General features: G+C 35.9%; 2 protein-coding genes across 7 annotated transcripts in view; one reads left to right on the top strand and one right to left on the bottom strand.

The window, feature by feature from the left end:
- Window positions 1-9,414, top strand: part of LOC144444512 (uncharacterized) — a 125,376-nt gene extending 115,962 nt beyond the window's left edge. For 4 of the 5 annotated variants that reach the window (XM_078133955.1, XM_078133954.1, XM_078133952.1 and 1 more), the window contains 2 exons: window positions 1,821-1,979; window positions 4,031-5,297. In XM_078133955.1, coding sequence (XP_077990081.1) covers window positions 1,821-1,979; window positions 4,031-4,199 — 328 coding nt within the window. In that variant the 3' untranslated portion in view covers window positions 4,200-5,297. Of the gene's footprint in view, window positions 1-1,820; window positions 1,980-4,030; window positions 5,298-9,362 lie in introns of those variants that run through there. The other variant, XM_078133956.1, reaches the window with a different exon arrangement.
- A 2,425-nt stretch (window positions 9,415-11,839) lies between these two features.
- LOC144444152 (cystathionine beta-synthase-like) overlaps window positions 11,840-18,705 on the bottom strand; it is a 56,882-nt gene continuing 50,016 nt past the window's right edge. For both annotated transcript variants that reach the window (XM_078133560.1, XM_078133561.1), the window contains exons 12-13: window positions 18,237-18,321; window positions 11,840-15,964 (exon numbers count right to left, since the gene is read on the bottom strand). In XM_078133560.1, the coding sequence (XP_077989686.1) occupies window positions 15,864-15,964; window positions 18,237-18,321 (186 nt within the window). In that variant the 3' untranslated portion in view covers window positions 11,840-15,863. The remainder of the gene's footprint in view (window positions 15,965-18,236; window positions 18,322-18,705) is intronic.

Below are 18,705 nucleotides of genomic sequence, written 5' to 3'. Positions count from 1 at the left end.
CCAATAGGTTAGTTTTAGTAGGTTTTTATAGGTGTACTTTCAAAACTGCCTATTTTAAAGATTTTATAGGACAGTGTACTTTCAAAACTGCCTATTTTAAAGATTTTATAGGTGTACTTTCAAAACTGCCTATTTTAAAGATTTTATAGGTGTAATCTCAAAACTGCCTATTTTAAAGATTTTATAGGTGTAATCTCAAAACTGCCTATTTTAAAGATTTTATAGGTGTACTTTCAAAACTATCTATTTTAAAGATTTTATAAGTGTAATCTCAAAACTGCCTATTTTAAAGATTTTATAGGTGTACTTTCAAAACTGCCTATTTGAAAGATTTTATAGGTATACTTAGGTGCATTTCCCATAGCTTACAAGAACTCCCTTTATGTATGTGTATTACCCTTAACTTGCAAGGACTCCCTATGTCATGTGTATTTGCAAGGACCCCCTATGTATTTGTATTTCCCTTAGCTTGCAAGGACTCCCTATATGTGATGTGTATTTCCCTTAGCTTGCAAGGACTCCCTATGTTATGTGTATTTCCCTTATCTTGCAAGGACTCCCTATGTTATGTGTATTTCCCTTAGCTTGCAAAGACTCCCTATGTCATGTATATTTCCCTTAACTTGCAAAGACTGCCTATGTCATGTATATTTCCCTTAGCTTGCAGACTGCCTATGTCATGTGTATTTCCCTAATAGCTTATAAAGACTCCCTATGTCATGTGTATTTCCCCCTGCCCACTAGGCCCCTTCTGTCATGTGTATACCCCTGCCCACAAGGCCCCTTCTGTCATTTGTATACCCCTGCCCACAAGACCCCTTCTGTCATGTGTATACCCCTGCCCACAAGGCGCCTTATGTCATGGGTATTTTCCTCTGTCCACAGGGCCCCTTCTGTCATGTGTATTTTCCTCTGCCCACAAGGCCCCTTATGCCATGTGTATTTTCCTCTGCCCACAAGACCCCTTCTGTCATGTGTATACCCCTGCCCACAAGGCTCCTTATGTCATGTACATTTCCTCCTGCCCACAAGGCTCTGTATGTTGTGGATTTCCCCCTGCCCACAAGACCCCTGTATGTCATGGATTTCCTCCAATCTGATTAAAATCCGATGTAGATGTCGGCTAATCGTGCATTGCTATCTTACCATCGTTATTTAGCTTGAATTGACCTTCGTAGTACATGTTTACATATTTTAGCCTGATCGCCTCCTCTACTGTCATGTGTATACCCCTGCCCACAAGGCTCCTTCTGTCATGTACATGTTCCTCTGCCCACAAGACCCCTTATGCCATGTGTATTTTCCTCTGCCCACAAGGCTCCTTATGTCGTGTGTATTTTCCTCTGCCCACAAGGCCCCTTATGCCATGTGTATTTTCCTCTGCCCACAAGGCCCCTTATGTCATGTACATGTTCCTCTGCCCACAAGGCCCCTTATGCCATGTGTATTTTCCTCTGCCCACAAGGCCCCTTATGCCATGTGTATTTTCCTCTGCCCACAAGGCCCCTTATGTCATGTGTATTTTCCTCTGCCCACAAGGCCCCTTATGCCATGTGTATTTTCCTCTGCCCACAAGGCCCCTTATGCTATGTGTATTTTCCTCTGCCCACAAGGCCCCTTATGCCATGTGTATTTTCCTCTGCCCACAAGACCCCTTATGCCATGTGTATTTTCCTCTGCCCACAAGGCCCCTTATGCCATGTGTATTTTCCTCTGCCCACAATGCCCCTTATGCCATGTGTATTTTCCTTCACCATTAACATATAATATCCAAATGTGCATTATCATAGAAGTGTGGGTCTACTTTTTATTGTCAACAGAGAACAGTTTAGAAAAGTGGCAGGCAGTGGACACAATGAATGGATGCCAGAGCCTGGTTCTACTGAGGTTATGTTACAACAACAAAGTGATTGGTTGAAAGAATTTAGACAAACTAGTGGTATTGCACAGAAACATAGAAGTTCAGATAACGTATCACTGTATCCTTGGATGTACAAATATTTCATATATAATAACCTGATATGGTAATATTAGTGTAAGTGGTAAATAACCCAGTATGAGTGGTAAATAGCCCAGTATGAGTGGTAAATAACCCAGTATGAGTGGTAAATAGCCCAGTATGAGTGGTAAATAACCCAGTATGAGTGGTAAATAACCCAGTATGAGTGGTAAATAGCCCAGTATGAGTGGTAAATAGCCCACTATGAGTGGTAAGTAACCCAGTATGAGTGGTAAATAACCCAGTATGAGTGGTAAATAACCCAGTATGAGTGATAAATAACCCAGTATGAGTGGTAAATAACCCAGTATGAGTGGTAAATAACCCAGTATGAGTGGTAAATAACCCAGTATGAGTGGTAAATAGCCCAGTATGAGTGGTAAATAGCCCACTATGAGTGGTAAGTAACCCAGTATGAGTGGTAAATAACCCAGTATGAGTGGTAAATAGCCCAGTATGAGTGGTAAATAACCCAGTATGACTGGTAAATAACCCAGTATGAGTGGTAAATAACCCAGTATGAGTGGTAAATAGCCCAGTATGAGTGGTAAATAGCCCAGTATGAGTGGTAAATAACCCAGTATGAGTGGTAAATAACCCAGTATGAGTGGTAAATAACCCAGTATGAGTGGTAAATAGCCCAGTATGAGTGGTAAATAGCCCAGTATGAGTGGTAAATAACCCAGTATGAGTGGTAAATAGCCCAGTATGAGTGGTAAATAACCCAGTATGAGTGAAAAATAGCCCAGTATGAGTGGTAAATAGCCCAGTATGAGTGGTAAATAACCCAGTATGACTGGTAAATAACCCAGTATGAGTGAAAAATAGCCCAGTATGAGTGGTAAATAGCCCAGTATGAGTGGTAAGTAACCCAGTATGAGTGGTAAATAGCCCAGTATGACTGGTAAATAACCCAGTATGACTGGTAAATAACCCAGTATGAGTGGTAAATAACCCAGTATGAGTGGTAAATAACCCAGTATGAGTGGTAAATAGCCCAGTATGAGTGGTAAATAGCCCAGTATGAGTGGTAAATAACCCAGTATGAGTGGTAAATAACCCAGTATGAGTGGTAAGTAACCCAGTATGACTGGTAAATAACCCAGTATGAGTGGTAAATAACCCAGTATGAATGGTAAATAACCCAGTATGAGTGGTAAATAGCCCAGTATGAGTGGTAAATAACCCAGTATGAGTGGTAAATAGCCCAGTATGAGTGGTAAATAACCCAGTATGAGTGGTAAATAGCCCAGTATGAGTGGTAAATAACCCAGTATGAGTGGTAAATAACCCAGTATGAATGGTAAATAACCCAGTATGAGTGGTAAATAGCCCAGTATGAGTGGTAAATAACCCAGTATGAGTGGTAAATAGCCCAGTATGAGTGGTAAATAACCCAGTATGAGTGGTAAATAGCCCAGTATGAGTGGTAAATAACCCAGTATGAGTGGTAAATAACCCAGTATGAGTGGTAAATAACCCAGTATGAGTGGTAAATAGCCCAGTATGAGTGGTAAATAACCCAGTATGAGTGGTAAATAACCCAGTATGAATGGTAAATAACCCAGTATGAGTGGTAAATAGCCCAGTATGAGTGGTAAGTAACCCAGTATGAGTGGTAAATAACCCAGTATGAGTGGTAAATAGCCCAGTATGAGTGGTCAATAACCCAGTATGAGTGGTAAATAACCCAGTATGAGTGGTAAATAACCCAGTATGAGTGGTAAATAGCCCAGTATGAGTGGTAAATAACCCAGTATGAATGGTAAATAACCCAGTATGACTGGTAAATAACCCAGTATGAGTGGTAAATAACCCAGTATGAGTGGTAAATAGCCCAGTATGAGTGGTAAATAACTCAGTATGACTGGTAAATAGCCCAGTATGAGTGGTAAATAACCCAGTATGAGTGGTAAATAACCCAGTATGAGTGAAAAATAACCCAGTATGAGTGGTAAATAACCCAGTATGACTGGTACTGGCTTATTCTTCATTTTATGTCATTGATATTTCCTTAACATTGATTTCCAGGAGTAATTACAGTGTTGCCTCATCATCTTCAGGTCCTGTAGGTAACAGGCCTTCCACGATAGCAAACAGTATCAACAGACCAGCCACATCTAGTCAGCCACATACAAAATCTGGTAAAGTTAGACTAGAGTTAGATGAATACAACCAGCTACAAATTAGACAGTATTAGATAGAATAACATCTATGTTTCACCTTACTGTCATTGGTATAGAGTTGTAATAACAACTACCCCCCCCCCATACTGTCATTAGTAGCATTGTAACTACACCCACCCCACCACCTATAGTCATATTGGTAGAGTTGTAATAACAACTACCCCCCCCCCCCCCATACTGTCATTAGTAGTGTTGTAACTCCACCCAACCCACCCCAATAGTCATATTGGTAGAGTTTTAATAACAACTCATTGATGGTAATGTCATTATGTACCCAATGGGATTCAGTCTTTCTTTCAAGTCAGTAATTAATTAAAACAAATACTTCCCTGTTGATATATCTTGTATCTTGTACTGTTTTATTCAATGAAAATTGTTAATTGTTTTGCTGAGGTGAAATTAGTGGGAATCATCAAATTGTGTTTATATTAAATGAATCCATACAGTGATAGAGTATTTTCATATTAAAATCAGAACCAAATTTATAAACGACAATCTATATTTTATGCAAATTTAGTGACATTTTTTAGATTGAAAGCAATACATGAAAATTTAAAAGTACTGTAAATGATAATAATAGTAATGGGTGCCTTTGTTTCGCTCAACTTGCCCATCTGTACAAAGTAAGTGTCATATGAAGATAGGCCGCTATAGTTGTATAAATAATACTCATATCCTCATAAACAGATGCTTTGTATGTGGGTTTGATTTCAGTTTGACTCTAGTCTTGTGTTAAACTTAAAGACTTTATACAAGTATTGGTGACAAAATTTGGTTTGTAAATGAAATTTATGTAATTTTGGTAAAAAAGAAGTGAAACTTGCATAAAGAGAATAAAGAGATGGCATTTTCTATTTTGTTTATGTATGTCATATATTTGCTGTAAATTAAATTACAACTCTCCTGATTTATATAATTTATCTAATTTGATTTGATTTGATTTAATTGCTATTTGTAATGTACCTCAAGTTTTCAATCCTACCAAAATTGTAAATACTTTGTGTACATTTTGTGATTATTTAGAATTGTCCAACCTGAATGAAGAACTTTAATATATTTTGTATTTTCCCTCAGAGAAAGTTTTTGATGTTAATAAAGCCATGTGTTGACCTTTGACCCTACCACAACTGTGTTGTGAAATTATGTTGTGTGTGTATTAAGTGTTATTCATTATAGCTATCACCTCTCAGCAAAAAAATATTCATCGAGATCGAACAATTTTTAAGTGAAACATTTAACATTTTAAAGTCCAGTAAAACGGATGTATATATATTGACCATATTTAATACCAAATATTAACTGAATTGACTAGAAATTTTAAACAAAAATTACACAGAAAAAAACAAATACATAACAAAGAAATGGCCCACTATCAATGCAAACCACAGGGAACAGGTTGAATGATGATTTTGTTCAACAGTAATGCTGTGATGAAAAATTTGCATAATTAATGATTTTAGGTAACTAGGCTGTATCTTAAAAGATGCAAGCTTCAAATTTTGTATAATATGGTACATATATCAACCATAATAATACGCACCCGTCCTATGAAGTTTGTTGCTACAACATTTACCTTTAATGAGTATTTTGAATAATGAACGATATTCAGTAATTAAGCTGTATCATGCACTCTTCAAAAAGAAATGCTGCTTGCATGATAGACATTTTAGACACGATTGAAAACCAAATATGTCTGATAGGCGGTGTCTGCAAAAAATGTAATTGTGCTGCATGGTTGATATATTTACAAAAGGTGACATATTTGAAGAAATGCTTGCATGATTTATAGACATTTTTTGCATGATTGAAAACCAAATATGTCTATCATGTAAAAAGAAATACCGCCAATGGCATTGTAGCACAACAGTACAGTTTTTTAAAATGTTTATCCATATACTAGTCCATGCTAACAATAGGTGTTCATTTGCTGAATGACTATCCAGTTGCCTATCCAACCATGTTGCTATCTTTGCGATATACGCGATCATTTGGCTGTTGCTATGGCATGGCCATGTTGTTAGATATATTTGCATACATTTTTGTATGTTTTTGTTCACTTGTGTATGAATTCCTGATATTATCTTAGCAATATACATGATCATTTGGCTGTTGCTATGGGCATGATCTTGTTGCTAGGCATATTTGCATACATTTAAAAATGTTTATTCAATTGTCTATTAATTCCCGTTGTTATCTTCCCAATATATTTGGCTGTTGCTATGGGCGTGGTCATGGTTGCTAGGGCCAATTTTGTCAAAATGTTTTGTAGAAAATCTGCAGAATAACACTTTCAGAAACATCTCACCAAGTTTCAGACTCATTGACCTAATACTTTTTAGTCCCCGCTGACGAAGTCCGGAACGGGGACTTATGGATTGGGTTCCGTCTGTCCGTGCGTCCGTCCGTCCGCAGCTGTTTCTTGGAGATGCCTGGACCGATTTTTTTCAAACTTGGTACAGGGGCAACATGCTATGGCATACATATGCACGTCAATTTGTTTTATGATACGATCCAATATGGCCGCCTAGCAACCATTTTGTTTGCGAATTTTCCCTGTCTAAAGCCATAACTCAGACATGCTTTAACAGATCTCATTCAAAGTTGGTATTAGGACAGTGTTCTATGACATACATGTGCATATTCATTGTTGTCATGATACGATCCAATATGGCCGCCTAGCAGCCATTTTGTTTGTGAATTTTCATGTCCAAAGCCATAACTCAGACATGCTTGAACAGATCTCATTCAAAGTTGGTAATAGGACAGTGTTCTATGAAATACATGTGCATATCCATTTTCATTGTGATACGATCCAATATGGCTGCCTGGTAGCCATTTTGTTTGTGAATTTTCATGTCCAAAGCCATAACTCAGACATGCTTCAACAGATCTCATTCAAAGTTGGTATTAGGACAGTGTTCTATGACATACATGTGTATATCCATTTTCGGCGTGATACGATCCAATATGGCTGCCTGGCAGCCATTTTGTTTGTGAATTTTCCATGTCCAAAGCCATAACTCAGACATGCTTAAACAGATCTCATTCAAAGTTGGTATTAGGACAGTGTTCTATGACATACATGTGCATATCCATATTCGTCGTGATACGATCCAATATGGCTGCCTGCCAGCCATTTTGTTTGCGAATTTTCATGTCCAAAGCCATAACTCAGACATGCTTGAACAGATCTCATTTAAAGTTGGTATTAGGACAGTGTTCTATGACATACATGTGCATATCCATTTTCGTCATGATACGATCCAATATGGCTGCCTGGCAGCCATTTTGTTTGTGAATTTTCCATGTCCAAAGCCATAACTCAGACTCCATTTTCATCGTGATATGATCCCCCATACCCAACCAATCCTTTATTGTTGGAGGCATATTCCATGTCCAACAAGCACACACAACATATCTAAGTCTGTTTGTTTTAGGTTCACAAATGTTGTTGCCTGATCAGAGTAGTGATAAACCCAATCATAGCGGGGACTATGTCATTCTCAATGACTTGTTGAGATATGTTTTTGACCAAAAATGAACATTTTTACACCTAATTTGCATATCACTCATGGAATCATGGTATGCTTAATATTTCTTCGTCCATGCATCCCTAGATGCATTCCCATTAAATTTCAGCCCAATCTACTCAGTGGTTTTGGAATTATAGATTTTTGACCAAAAAGACACATTTTTAGCTCTAATTTGCATATCACTGATTGGACCAGTATGTCATGAACAATTCTTAATGAAAACACCCTAAAGAACGTTTCACCCAAATTTCAGCTCAATCTGCCCAGTAGTTTTTGAGTTTAAGTTTTTTGACCAAAAATCACATTTTTTGACCCAAATTACAAACCGGTGATAAGATCATTTTGATTTGAACAATTTCCCAACTAGACACACCCCGAGGTAATGGACCCACCAAATATCGTGGCAATCAGTTTTTGACTTTAAGTTGTTTACACACACACACACACACACACACACACACACACACACACACACACACACACACACACACACACACACACACAGACAGACAGACAGACAGATGCCGGGCGATCCCTATAGCATTACTGAACCTCAGTTCAGTTGTGCTAAAAATGATATCGTGCAACAAATCTTGGCTTATTGACCTTCATGGCTATTTCTTTCCCCAGTGATGCCTGTTCAAACTATCACAGAAGGGGTATTCTCACTGACGTTTTGTTTGATTTTGGGTCAGAGCAATATTTCTCAAATTAAAATGGCGACATATTTGAAAAAATGCTTTTGAAGACATTTTTGACACGATTGAAAACCAAAAAATGTCTGTTGTGTAGAGAAAACGATCGTTCAGTACAATTGACATTGACGTTGTCCAAGAGATTCTTGCATGATAGGAATCAGAATCAGATGGGGAATGATCTTTCAGAACACTATGATTGAGCCTTTGAAGTTATATTTGCTATATGTTTACCAATAATTTGGCTACCCTTTTTGATAATCTTATTTAGTCTTCCCATCTCATGTCGGGACAAGTTACCTCCCCAACAAACAATACCAAAGGTAAGAGCAGTGCAAACAACTGCATTAAAAACACCCCCAAAAGACATTTAAGGCAAGATTGAAAACCAAAAATGTCTAATGTGTAGCTATTGCTATGGGCGTGGTCTTGTTGCTAGGCATATTTGCATACTTTTAGAATATTTGTTCACTTGTCTATTAAAGAATCCCTGTTATCTTTGTGAAATAAACACCATTCGGTTGTTGCTATGGGTGTGGTCATGGTTGCTAGGGAAGCTTGAATAGTTTTTGAATGTTTACTCACTTGCCTACCAGTAGGCTATATGACCAAAAGATACTGCCATTCGGTTGTTGCTAAGGGTGTGGTCATGGTTGCTACAGCCAATTGTGTCAAAATCTTTGAAGAAAGTCTGCAGAATAACACTCCTAGAAACATCTCACAAAGTTTCAACCTTATTGACCAAGCACCTTTTGAGATATAGGTTTTTGACCAAAATTCTCATTTGTACACCTAATTTGCATATCACTGATGAGATCATTATACACTCACTGTTGCAGTTTTCGGACAGGGTCATGTTATTCGATGATTTCTATTGGATAAACTCTGCAAAAAAGTAACACCCATCATCGATGCTTAAATAATTTCCTTGGGATCTTTTTTTTAACAGAGTTTAAAGTCAGAAGTGAATTTGTGGATGACGTAGTCCCTGAATTTATAACCCTACATCGATGACTTAGTAATCGGACGACAGTATTGGTAATCGGACAGGAACTTCCACACTGATTTACGTATTTGTTGCGTAAATTAAGAATTTTGCCACTCCATTTGATTTAAATATTGGGCAAAAACATTAGTATTATGGTATTTTAATCAACGTTACATTAAAGTTGATTGTTTCTGTAAAGGAATTATCATACACATTATCATACACACTGTCATACTACCGAAGTCGACCACAGTTCGTGGCGCAACTTGGCAGTCTATGTCCGATAACTGAGACACTTCTTTGCTCTAGGTATTGACCATATTTTTGTTCAAAAAACATCCAAATTTCATTGAAAATATTATCTAGTTTGAACTGAGCACTAGGAGAAAAATATTAACGAGATATTTGTAGATTTAAATAGGAGCAAAATTATATGCGAGTGATTTTGTAACATCTCCTCGTATTTTGCTTCATTTGAACAATTTCCCATTTACACGCCCCAAGTAATGTTCCCAGCAAATACCAAGCCGATCGGTCTGGCGGTTTTTGACTTTAAGTCATTTACACACACAGGCATTTCTCCATGGTTATAGCACTCTACTGAATCTTAGTTCAGTTCTGCTAAAAATCACAGGTATCGTGCCAGTAATTTAAAATTGTAAACGGACAATGGCATAACTCGTTTTGACATTCCGGCTAACACAGACATCATCCATGCAAAGCTCCTCAAAAAAGGTTACCCAATTGGTTACATTACTGGATAGTAAAGTAGCTGTTCATCCATCCATCTGTCTGTGTGTTAATGTGTGTGTGTGTGTGTGTGTGTGTGTGTGTGAGTGTTTGTATGTACATGTATGTGCCACTATCATACCTCAATTGAACCTCTGTCAGTTGTGCTAAAAAGAATACAGAGATACATCAATTGTATGAGTAATTGCTTGATGTTTATTCATTTAGACTCGCAGTAGAGTAACAACTACATGATAATATAAATCTATAAAGACCTCATAGTAGTCTACTAGATGACAGAACACCATAATGAGAGTGTAAAAGTGTAGCATACTTACGATATTTACACTCATACTTGCAAGTTGCAGTGTTCTCTGCAGTCGTACTTTCACAGGCAAAATTGCAGCAGCAAACACTGCAAGCATGAGTGCAAATATCCCCTCCCTCCCTCCCCAAGTACCCATGCTGGCACTAACATGGGATGGGGGTTCTGTTATTACATATGATATGACATTGTTTATCTGAAACAGCAAACTTCTGTAAAAATCACCACACCATTTTGTGTGCAAGGAACAGTCATGCCCTCATTTGCATATATTTGCATGCAGGTATGCAATGTTTTCGTTATTGCACTGCCAGTGAAATATACATGCACACTGGTGCAAGTAATTATATGCAATAACACACAATGTCTGTCACTTTATAGATAAAAGTATTTGTGATTAGAAACAGTGAAATAATATCAAGATTACATGTCTTTAACAACTTAAAGGGGCACAAGCTGAGTTTATATATTTTGGGGCGAGATTTATGCTGTAGTATTGTACTCATTGAAGCATATATGTAACCATCACTTGACTGAACTAAAACCTGGTATTACAATAAAACATATAAAATATCCAATGACATAATTTTTGATATGTTCCAAAACATGTTAAGGAATGATACTATAGGCAATCAATGGTTGTAACAAATCCAGTAGGCAATTATAATGTCATAGAAGGCATGCACTGATTCTAGAATTATAATGTCATAGAAGGCATGCACTGATTCTAGAATTATAATGTCATAGAAGGCATGCACTGATTCTAGAATTATGTCATAGAAGGCATGCACTGATTCTAGAATTATAATGTCATAGAAGGCATGCACTGATTCTAGAATTATAATGTCATAGAAGGCATGCACTGATTCTAGAATTATACTGTCATAGAAGGCATGCACTGATTCTAGAATTATAATGTCATAGAAGGCATGCACTGATTCTAGAATTATAATGTCATAGAAGGCATGCACTGATTCTAGAATTATACTGTCATAGAAGGCATGCACTGATTCTAGAATTATGTCATAGAAGGCATGCACTGATTCTAGAATTATACTGTCATAGAAGGCATGCACTGATTCTAGAATTATACTGTCATAGAAGGCATGCACTGATTCTAGAATTATAATGTCATAGAAGGCATGCACTGATTCTAGAATTATAATGTCATAGAAGGCATGCACTGATTCTAGAATTATACTGTCATAGAAGGCATGCACTGATTCTAGAATTATAATGTCATAGAAGGCATGCACTGATTCTAGAATTATAATGTCATAGAAGGCATGCACTGATTCTAGAATTATAATGTCATAGAAGGCATGCACTGATTCTAGAATTATAATGTCATAGAAGGCATGCACTGATTCTAGAATTATGTCATAGAAGGCATGCACTGATTCTAGAATTATAATGTCATAGAAGGCATGCACTGATTCTAGAATTATAATGTCATAGAAGGCATGCACTGATTCTAGAATTATAATGTCATAGAAGGCATGCACTGATTCTAGAATTATAATGTCATAGAAGGCATGCACTGATTCTAGAATTATAATGTCATAGAAGGCATGCACTGATTCTAGAATTATAATGTCATAGAAGGCATGCACTGATTCTAGAATTATTTAATCAAGGCAAATATTTTCACTTGAATAAAGGTTAATAAACTCAGCTTGTGTAACTAGTTTTTAAATAACTGTCTAGTAAGAATTTAATGACGGTATGTTTTATAATACTTTGATAGCAAAACTTAGACTCCAATTAGACTGACAGAGTGTAATTTGCATCATAATGCCTACTCTACATAAACCTGAAACCACATTACAATAGTTGGAAAACAGACACTTGATACATCTATTAAAACTAATAACAAAATAAATCATTCACCAGGATGTGCCCACAACTTGTATAACACCAGAGTTAAACTGAAATGCCTTCTGCATTAATAAAGGACTGTAGGTGTTGGTGACTGAGGGGCTAGCTTGTACACCTCTTACCTCTGCAGTCTGCCTTCCATAATAAAGGGGTGTAGTTTCGACATCCTTTATCTCCCAGATTATATGACATTTAGACTTTGCAGCCTTAAGAAGCTGCCTAATAACCAAAATTTACTTAATTATGCAAATAAAATGACTCAATACAAATAACTACATCAACTTTAAGCTTTATAATGTGCATTTTATCATTATCAATGTAAAAAAATTATTTGAAATTTGAAGATTACATTCCAACAATTACGAAAATGAGTGATTTGCATAATTCAATTATTTAAAGCTGTGTAGGATGTGATTAGTTATTATGGTATACATGTATGTACCAAATTATATGAAATATGAAGCTTAAGATTGCCTAATTGCTGAAAGTAATACATATTGCAAATAACTCATTAAAACGATAAGCTAAATCTATAAGGTTTATAGGGCACAAGTCATGCACTTTGTTATCAATGTATGCACTACATTACATGGAGGTTAAAACTTACATTCTCAAGATATAGTTGAATTACTGAAATTTAATTATGCAAATGACTCATTAATATTCATATCTTTACCAAAACCTACTCAGTTCTTACCAGTAGCATACAGAAGATATGCAGTAAGCTTCATTAGAAATGATACTGCAATTTTTTTAGATGTCGTGTCCAGACAGACAGACAGACACACACACACATCGTACATACAGACAGACAAGCAGACAGACAGACAGACAGACAGACAGACAAAAACATACCATAAGCTGCCTTTACAGGAGGTAAAACTGTCCTGCTTGTACTCTATAGACTATAGATAATGCTGCCACAACTGTAGATGGCATCTAAATTAAATTCAAATCCCTCACCATGAAAAGCTGGCTATATCATTAAATATATCAAACAAACTGCTGGAAATCCCAAATCATGGGCTAATTTGTGTCTTACAAAACAAAGCTGACTATATTGCATAGAGCGAAATAAAAATATGCCCCTGCACCAGATCTCAATACAACCAATTATAGCTGTTATTCAGGGATGCCTGTGATCACAATGTCATTTTATCAGTGGTGGGCAATTATAGCTGCTTTAGTTGATGTCAAGGAATCCCAAAAAGTCACTTCACAACCTCTGCATCATGGGACTTCTCTAGAAATGAGTGAAATAAAATTACATGTAGGCAAAAAAAGCCATGAATCAAATGCTGTACACTGGGGGTGAGGAATTCTGGGACTGATGCCCATTTACCAATGTTGCTATCTGATGTTTCTACTGTGTGATCGCTTGGTGTCTTAATCCTTATTGCATACCACCAATTATGTGTTTTCATCGCCATGTGGAAGTCAAGTTTACCATGTGGTGGTGTGCTATTCACATAAAACTCTAATCCGTCGATTTGAAATGAAAAGTTTTGAAATAATTGCTGCATACTGATGACAGTGATTGATGATAGAGCTCACAGGGAAAAAGCCCACATCACAATAAGTGGATGTTAGAAAGGTGTTTTTTTGTTTACTTAAAATTCATAGTTTGTTTTCTTTCAAAATCACAGATACTAACACTGTAACACACTGTGGCACTGTAACACACTGTGGCACTGTAACACACTGTTACAGCCATGGATCTATTATAGCAATACTAGAGCTATCAATAGGACTGTGTTTCCCAAATCAACTTTTTATTGATCTCAAGTAAACAAGTATAAAAACGGCTTGAAACTTTGAATGCTTTTGCATCTCGGCAGTTTTCCAAACTGAACTAGAATCTTAAGTATTCTTATAGATCTTGACATTCCCAACATGATTTCAAACATCAGTAATGCATCGAGTTTTTGTCAAAATTCAAACTTCCTGACTGTGTGGGGAATTCATTTGTTCTAAAAACTTGGCATAACAGGTAAACACAACTGCACCTCTGTGATGAACGATGTTTCATCAATTAAATGTACTATGATAAACTGTATTCTTTACTCATCTTCTCAAACCAAGTCTCCCTCATTTGCTAAATTTTCGGAAGCGACGGGATCTTTATCTTTGTGTCCTGAGTTTTCTTTATAATCAAGAACACATCATAGTGATAAACATACAAGTAATTAGAAACAATTTGACTAAACTGTGATAGCTTGGAGTTCGATAAATCAAGTGCAATGTCATCATTCATGTAAAACACTGTTGTGGAGGCAGTTACTACATGTGTATGTATGGTTGGTATATGTAAATGAGTATTAATATATCACATGAGCTGTACGATAAAAAAATAGTGCCAATGGCGTTGTACCAGAACTGTACGCTAGTGCCAATGGCATTGTACAAGAACTGTACGCTAGTGCCAATGGCATTGTAACACAACTGTACAATAGTGCTAATGGCATTGTACCAGAACTGTATGCTAGTGCCAATGGCATTGTAACACAACTGTACAATAGTGCTAATGGCATTGTACCAGAACTGTACACTAGTGCCAATGGCATTGTACCACAACTGTACATACGATGTTGTACCACAACTGTACAAGACAAAGGTGTTGTACCACAACTGTACAATTTATGTACAATTTTACCTGATCCTAGGCTGACACACTTGTTCATATTTGTTTTTCTTATACGAGATAAGATTAGAGTGGACTCAAAATTTACATAAGAATGAACTCCCTAATACAACATCATCTCATTGTTGATATGGGCATGGTCTTGTTGCTAGGCATACATGTGATCATTTATTGGATGTTTATCCACTTGCCTACACATTCATGGTGTTATCTTTGCTATATACACTATCCTTTAACTGTTGCTATAGTTGTGGTTTTATGATATGCATATTTCTATACATTTTTTTAATTTATGTTTCTTCACTTGTCTACCCAATTATGTTGATATCTTTGTAACATATACTGGCATCTGGCTGTTGCTAAGGGCATTGTCCTGGTTGCTAGGGCCAGTTGTCTTGAACAATATCTGCAGAATAACACTTTGAAAAGCATCCCCATCAAATTTCAGCCCCATGTATTTGTGTTGTATTCTGCTGTGTACAGTGGTCACGTGTGCATATGTTAGTTTGATAGTGTGATAAGGAGAAGACTTCTTGACAACTTTAAAGCCAGTTTTAATTGCCCATCACGGATAACATAACATTCTGATCACTAGCATCTTTACATGATGGCTATAATGGTTGTACCAATCTAGCAATTATTATACTACAGATATACTGTATGAATACATCAACAGAATACTGAAACATGCAACCATATTGTACTGCACAATGCCAAAGGTACATATTTGAACTTTTCAGAGCATTACTTTATATAAAGATTATAAGAAATGGTGTAACTTTATAATAGCATTAATATTACATATCACACTCTATACAACTTAGCCATGTAGTGTATAAACAAAAGAAATGATCTGTGTTACAATTCTTCCCCGTGCTTTGGTATTTTGTTATTCAAATGACTGGTGTGTTGTGATGAAATTCAACAAGTCAATTCTTGTTGCAATCCCAAATATCATCTGCTTGTGTGCACTATCTTCTTTATTGGTAACTGCAAAGCAACCAAATCAACATTTAACTTTGTAAAAAGACAGATGGAATGCATAATAAAGTATCAATAAACAAGTCTTCATACAAAACACAGCCCCCCCCCCCCCCCTCCAATACTTTACTTCTATGTGATCGAATGCAGACATGATTTAAAAGAACTTGGTGGCAACAAATAAATACTACAAAGTGTTTGCGATAATGCAGGAAATTGCTGAATTTTGATAATTGAACCTGAACATAAAAATCAAGGCCAAAGGTCAATGTCTCAAAAGAAAGTTTAAACCTGGCAATATAGGGGTAGACACTTGAACGTAGTCTGTATATATTAACGTTTTTGAGTTATGTGGTAAATCATGATTACTCACTACAAAAATGGCTGACATTGAGTAAAAAGTGATTATGAGCACCAAAAATAATGCAAGTGTATGTTTATCTGGTTCTGCATTATCTATAGACATGATCTAAAAGACATTGTCCACACATAAAAGTGTCTGTAATATGTAAGTAATAGCTTAATTTTGATTGTCTACTCTGTAGGTCGAGCTACAGGTCAAAGGTCATTCATGCAAGAAAGCTTGCATGTGATTATATGGGAATAGAGTCTATGTATTGGATTTTTGGAGTACTTAACATAGAGATTTTTTTAATACAAATATGGCTGTCATTTGGTAGAAATTACATGAGCACCAAAATTAATGCTTGTATATACTTATTTTCTTCAATATTACTTGTAAACATGATTTAAAAGACATTGGCGGCAATGTGTAAACACTACAATGTGTCTGTGATGGGCAGGAATTGGTTTGATTTTGAAAATTGACCCTGAAGGTCAAGGTCAAAGGTCTGGGTCTCAAAAGATAGCTTGCATCTGATAATATGGGATAGACACTTGAATGGATTGTCTGTGTATTACAGTTTTTGAGTTATGCAACAAATATTAAGTTTTAACTACAAATATGGCTACCATTCAATCAAATTTGCATATATCAGAAAATAAATTGACGTGCATATGTCCTACATGATATATCACCTTTGTACCAGATTTGAAAGAAATCGGATATGGCATGTCTGAGAAATGACATATTACGGATGGACAGATGCATGCACAGATGGTCAAACAGACTTACAGACAGAGCTAGTAGGGGGGGGGGAGAATAACTATAAATCCCATTACTGAACACTTGATATTAATATGCATACATACATACATACGCGTGCACGCACACACACACACACACACACACACACACACACACACACACACACACACACACACACACACATACATACATACATACATACATACATACATACATACATACATACATACAGATATATTGGTCCTAAAATAACACACCAACATATAGGTGTTAAATAACATACAAACATATAGGTGTTAAATAACATACAAACATACAGGTGTTAAATAACATACAAACATATAGGTGTTAAATAACACACAAACATATGTGTTAAATAACATACAAACATATAGGTGTTAAATAACACACAAACATATAGGTGTTAAATAACATACAAACATACAGGTGTTAAATAACACACCAACATATAGGTGTTAAATAACACACAAACATATGTGTTAAATAACATACAAACATATAGGTGTTAAATAACATACAAACATATAGGTGTTAAATAACACACAAACATACAGGTGTTAAATAACACACAAACATACAGGTGTTAAATAACATACAAACATATAGGTGTTAAATAACATACAAACATATAGGTGTTACATAACATACAAACATATAGGTGTTAAATAACATACAAACATATAGGTGTTAAATAACATACAAACATATAGGTGTTAAATAACATACAAACATATAGGTGTTAAATAACATACAAACATATAGGTGTTAAATAACACACAAACATATAGGTGTTAAATAACATACAAACATATAGGTGTTAAATAACATACAAACATATAGGTGTTAAATAACACACAAACATATGTGTTAAATAACACACAAACATACAGGTGTTAAATAACATACAAACATACAGGTGTTAAATAACATACAAACATATAGGTGTTAAATAACATACAAACATACAGGTGTTAAATAACATACAAACATATAGGTGTTAAATAACATACAAACATATAGGTGTTAAATAACATACAAACATATAGGTGTTAAAATTAAACACAGGTATAAGACACATAGACATCACTAGATAGAAAATGTAAAATCCACAATTCAATTATGGTCACATTGTGTTTGTTAATCCTTACTTACATTGTTTCTGTTCATGTATCACAAGTGCAAAGTGATCAGTATCTAGGATACGAGATAGTCTACCAAGTGTGATGTCCAGAGTTATCTGTAAAATCAATAAGCAATCATTAAAACAGAATACAGCAAAAACATGTACTAAGCAAATATAAGTAAATTTGCCCAACTTTGTAAGTGTACATGTATACATGGCAGTAACACAAATGAGGACAGACATACATGGAAAGATGGACAACATAAGTCCCCTTCAGACTAAACATGGTGCAGCCTTAAAACCATTGACATAACTCATTGCAATAGTCCCCTTCAGACTAAACATGGTAGTATTAAAACCATTGACATAACTCATTGCAATAGTCCCCTTCAGACTAAACATAGTGCAGCCTTAAAACCATTGACATAACTCATTGCAATAGTCCCCTTCAGACTAAACATAGTGCAGCCTTAAAACAATCGACATAACTCAATGCAA

This window comes from Glandiceps talaboti, chromosome 13 (assembly GCF_964340395.1).
Source record: "Glandiceps talaboti chromosome 13, keGlaTala1.1, whole genome shotgun sequence".
In the NCBI taxonomy this organism is placed as follows: domain Eukaryota; kingdom Metazoa; phylum Hemichordata; class Enteropneusta; family Spengelidae; genus Glandiceps; species Glandiceps talaboti.
The sequence above is the reverse complement of the archived record's forward strand: the minus strand, read 5'-3'. Positions and strand labels throughout refer to the sequence as shown.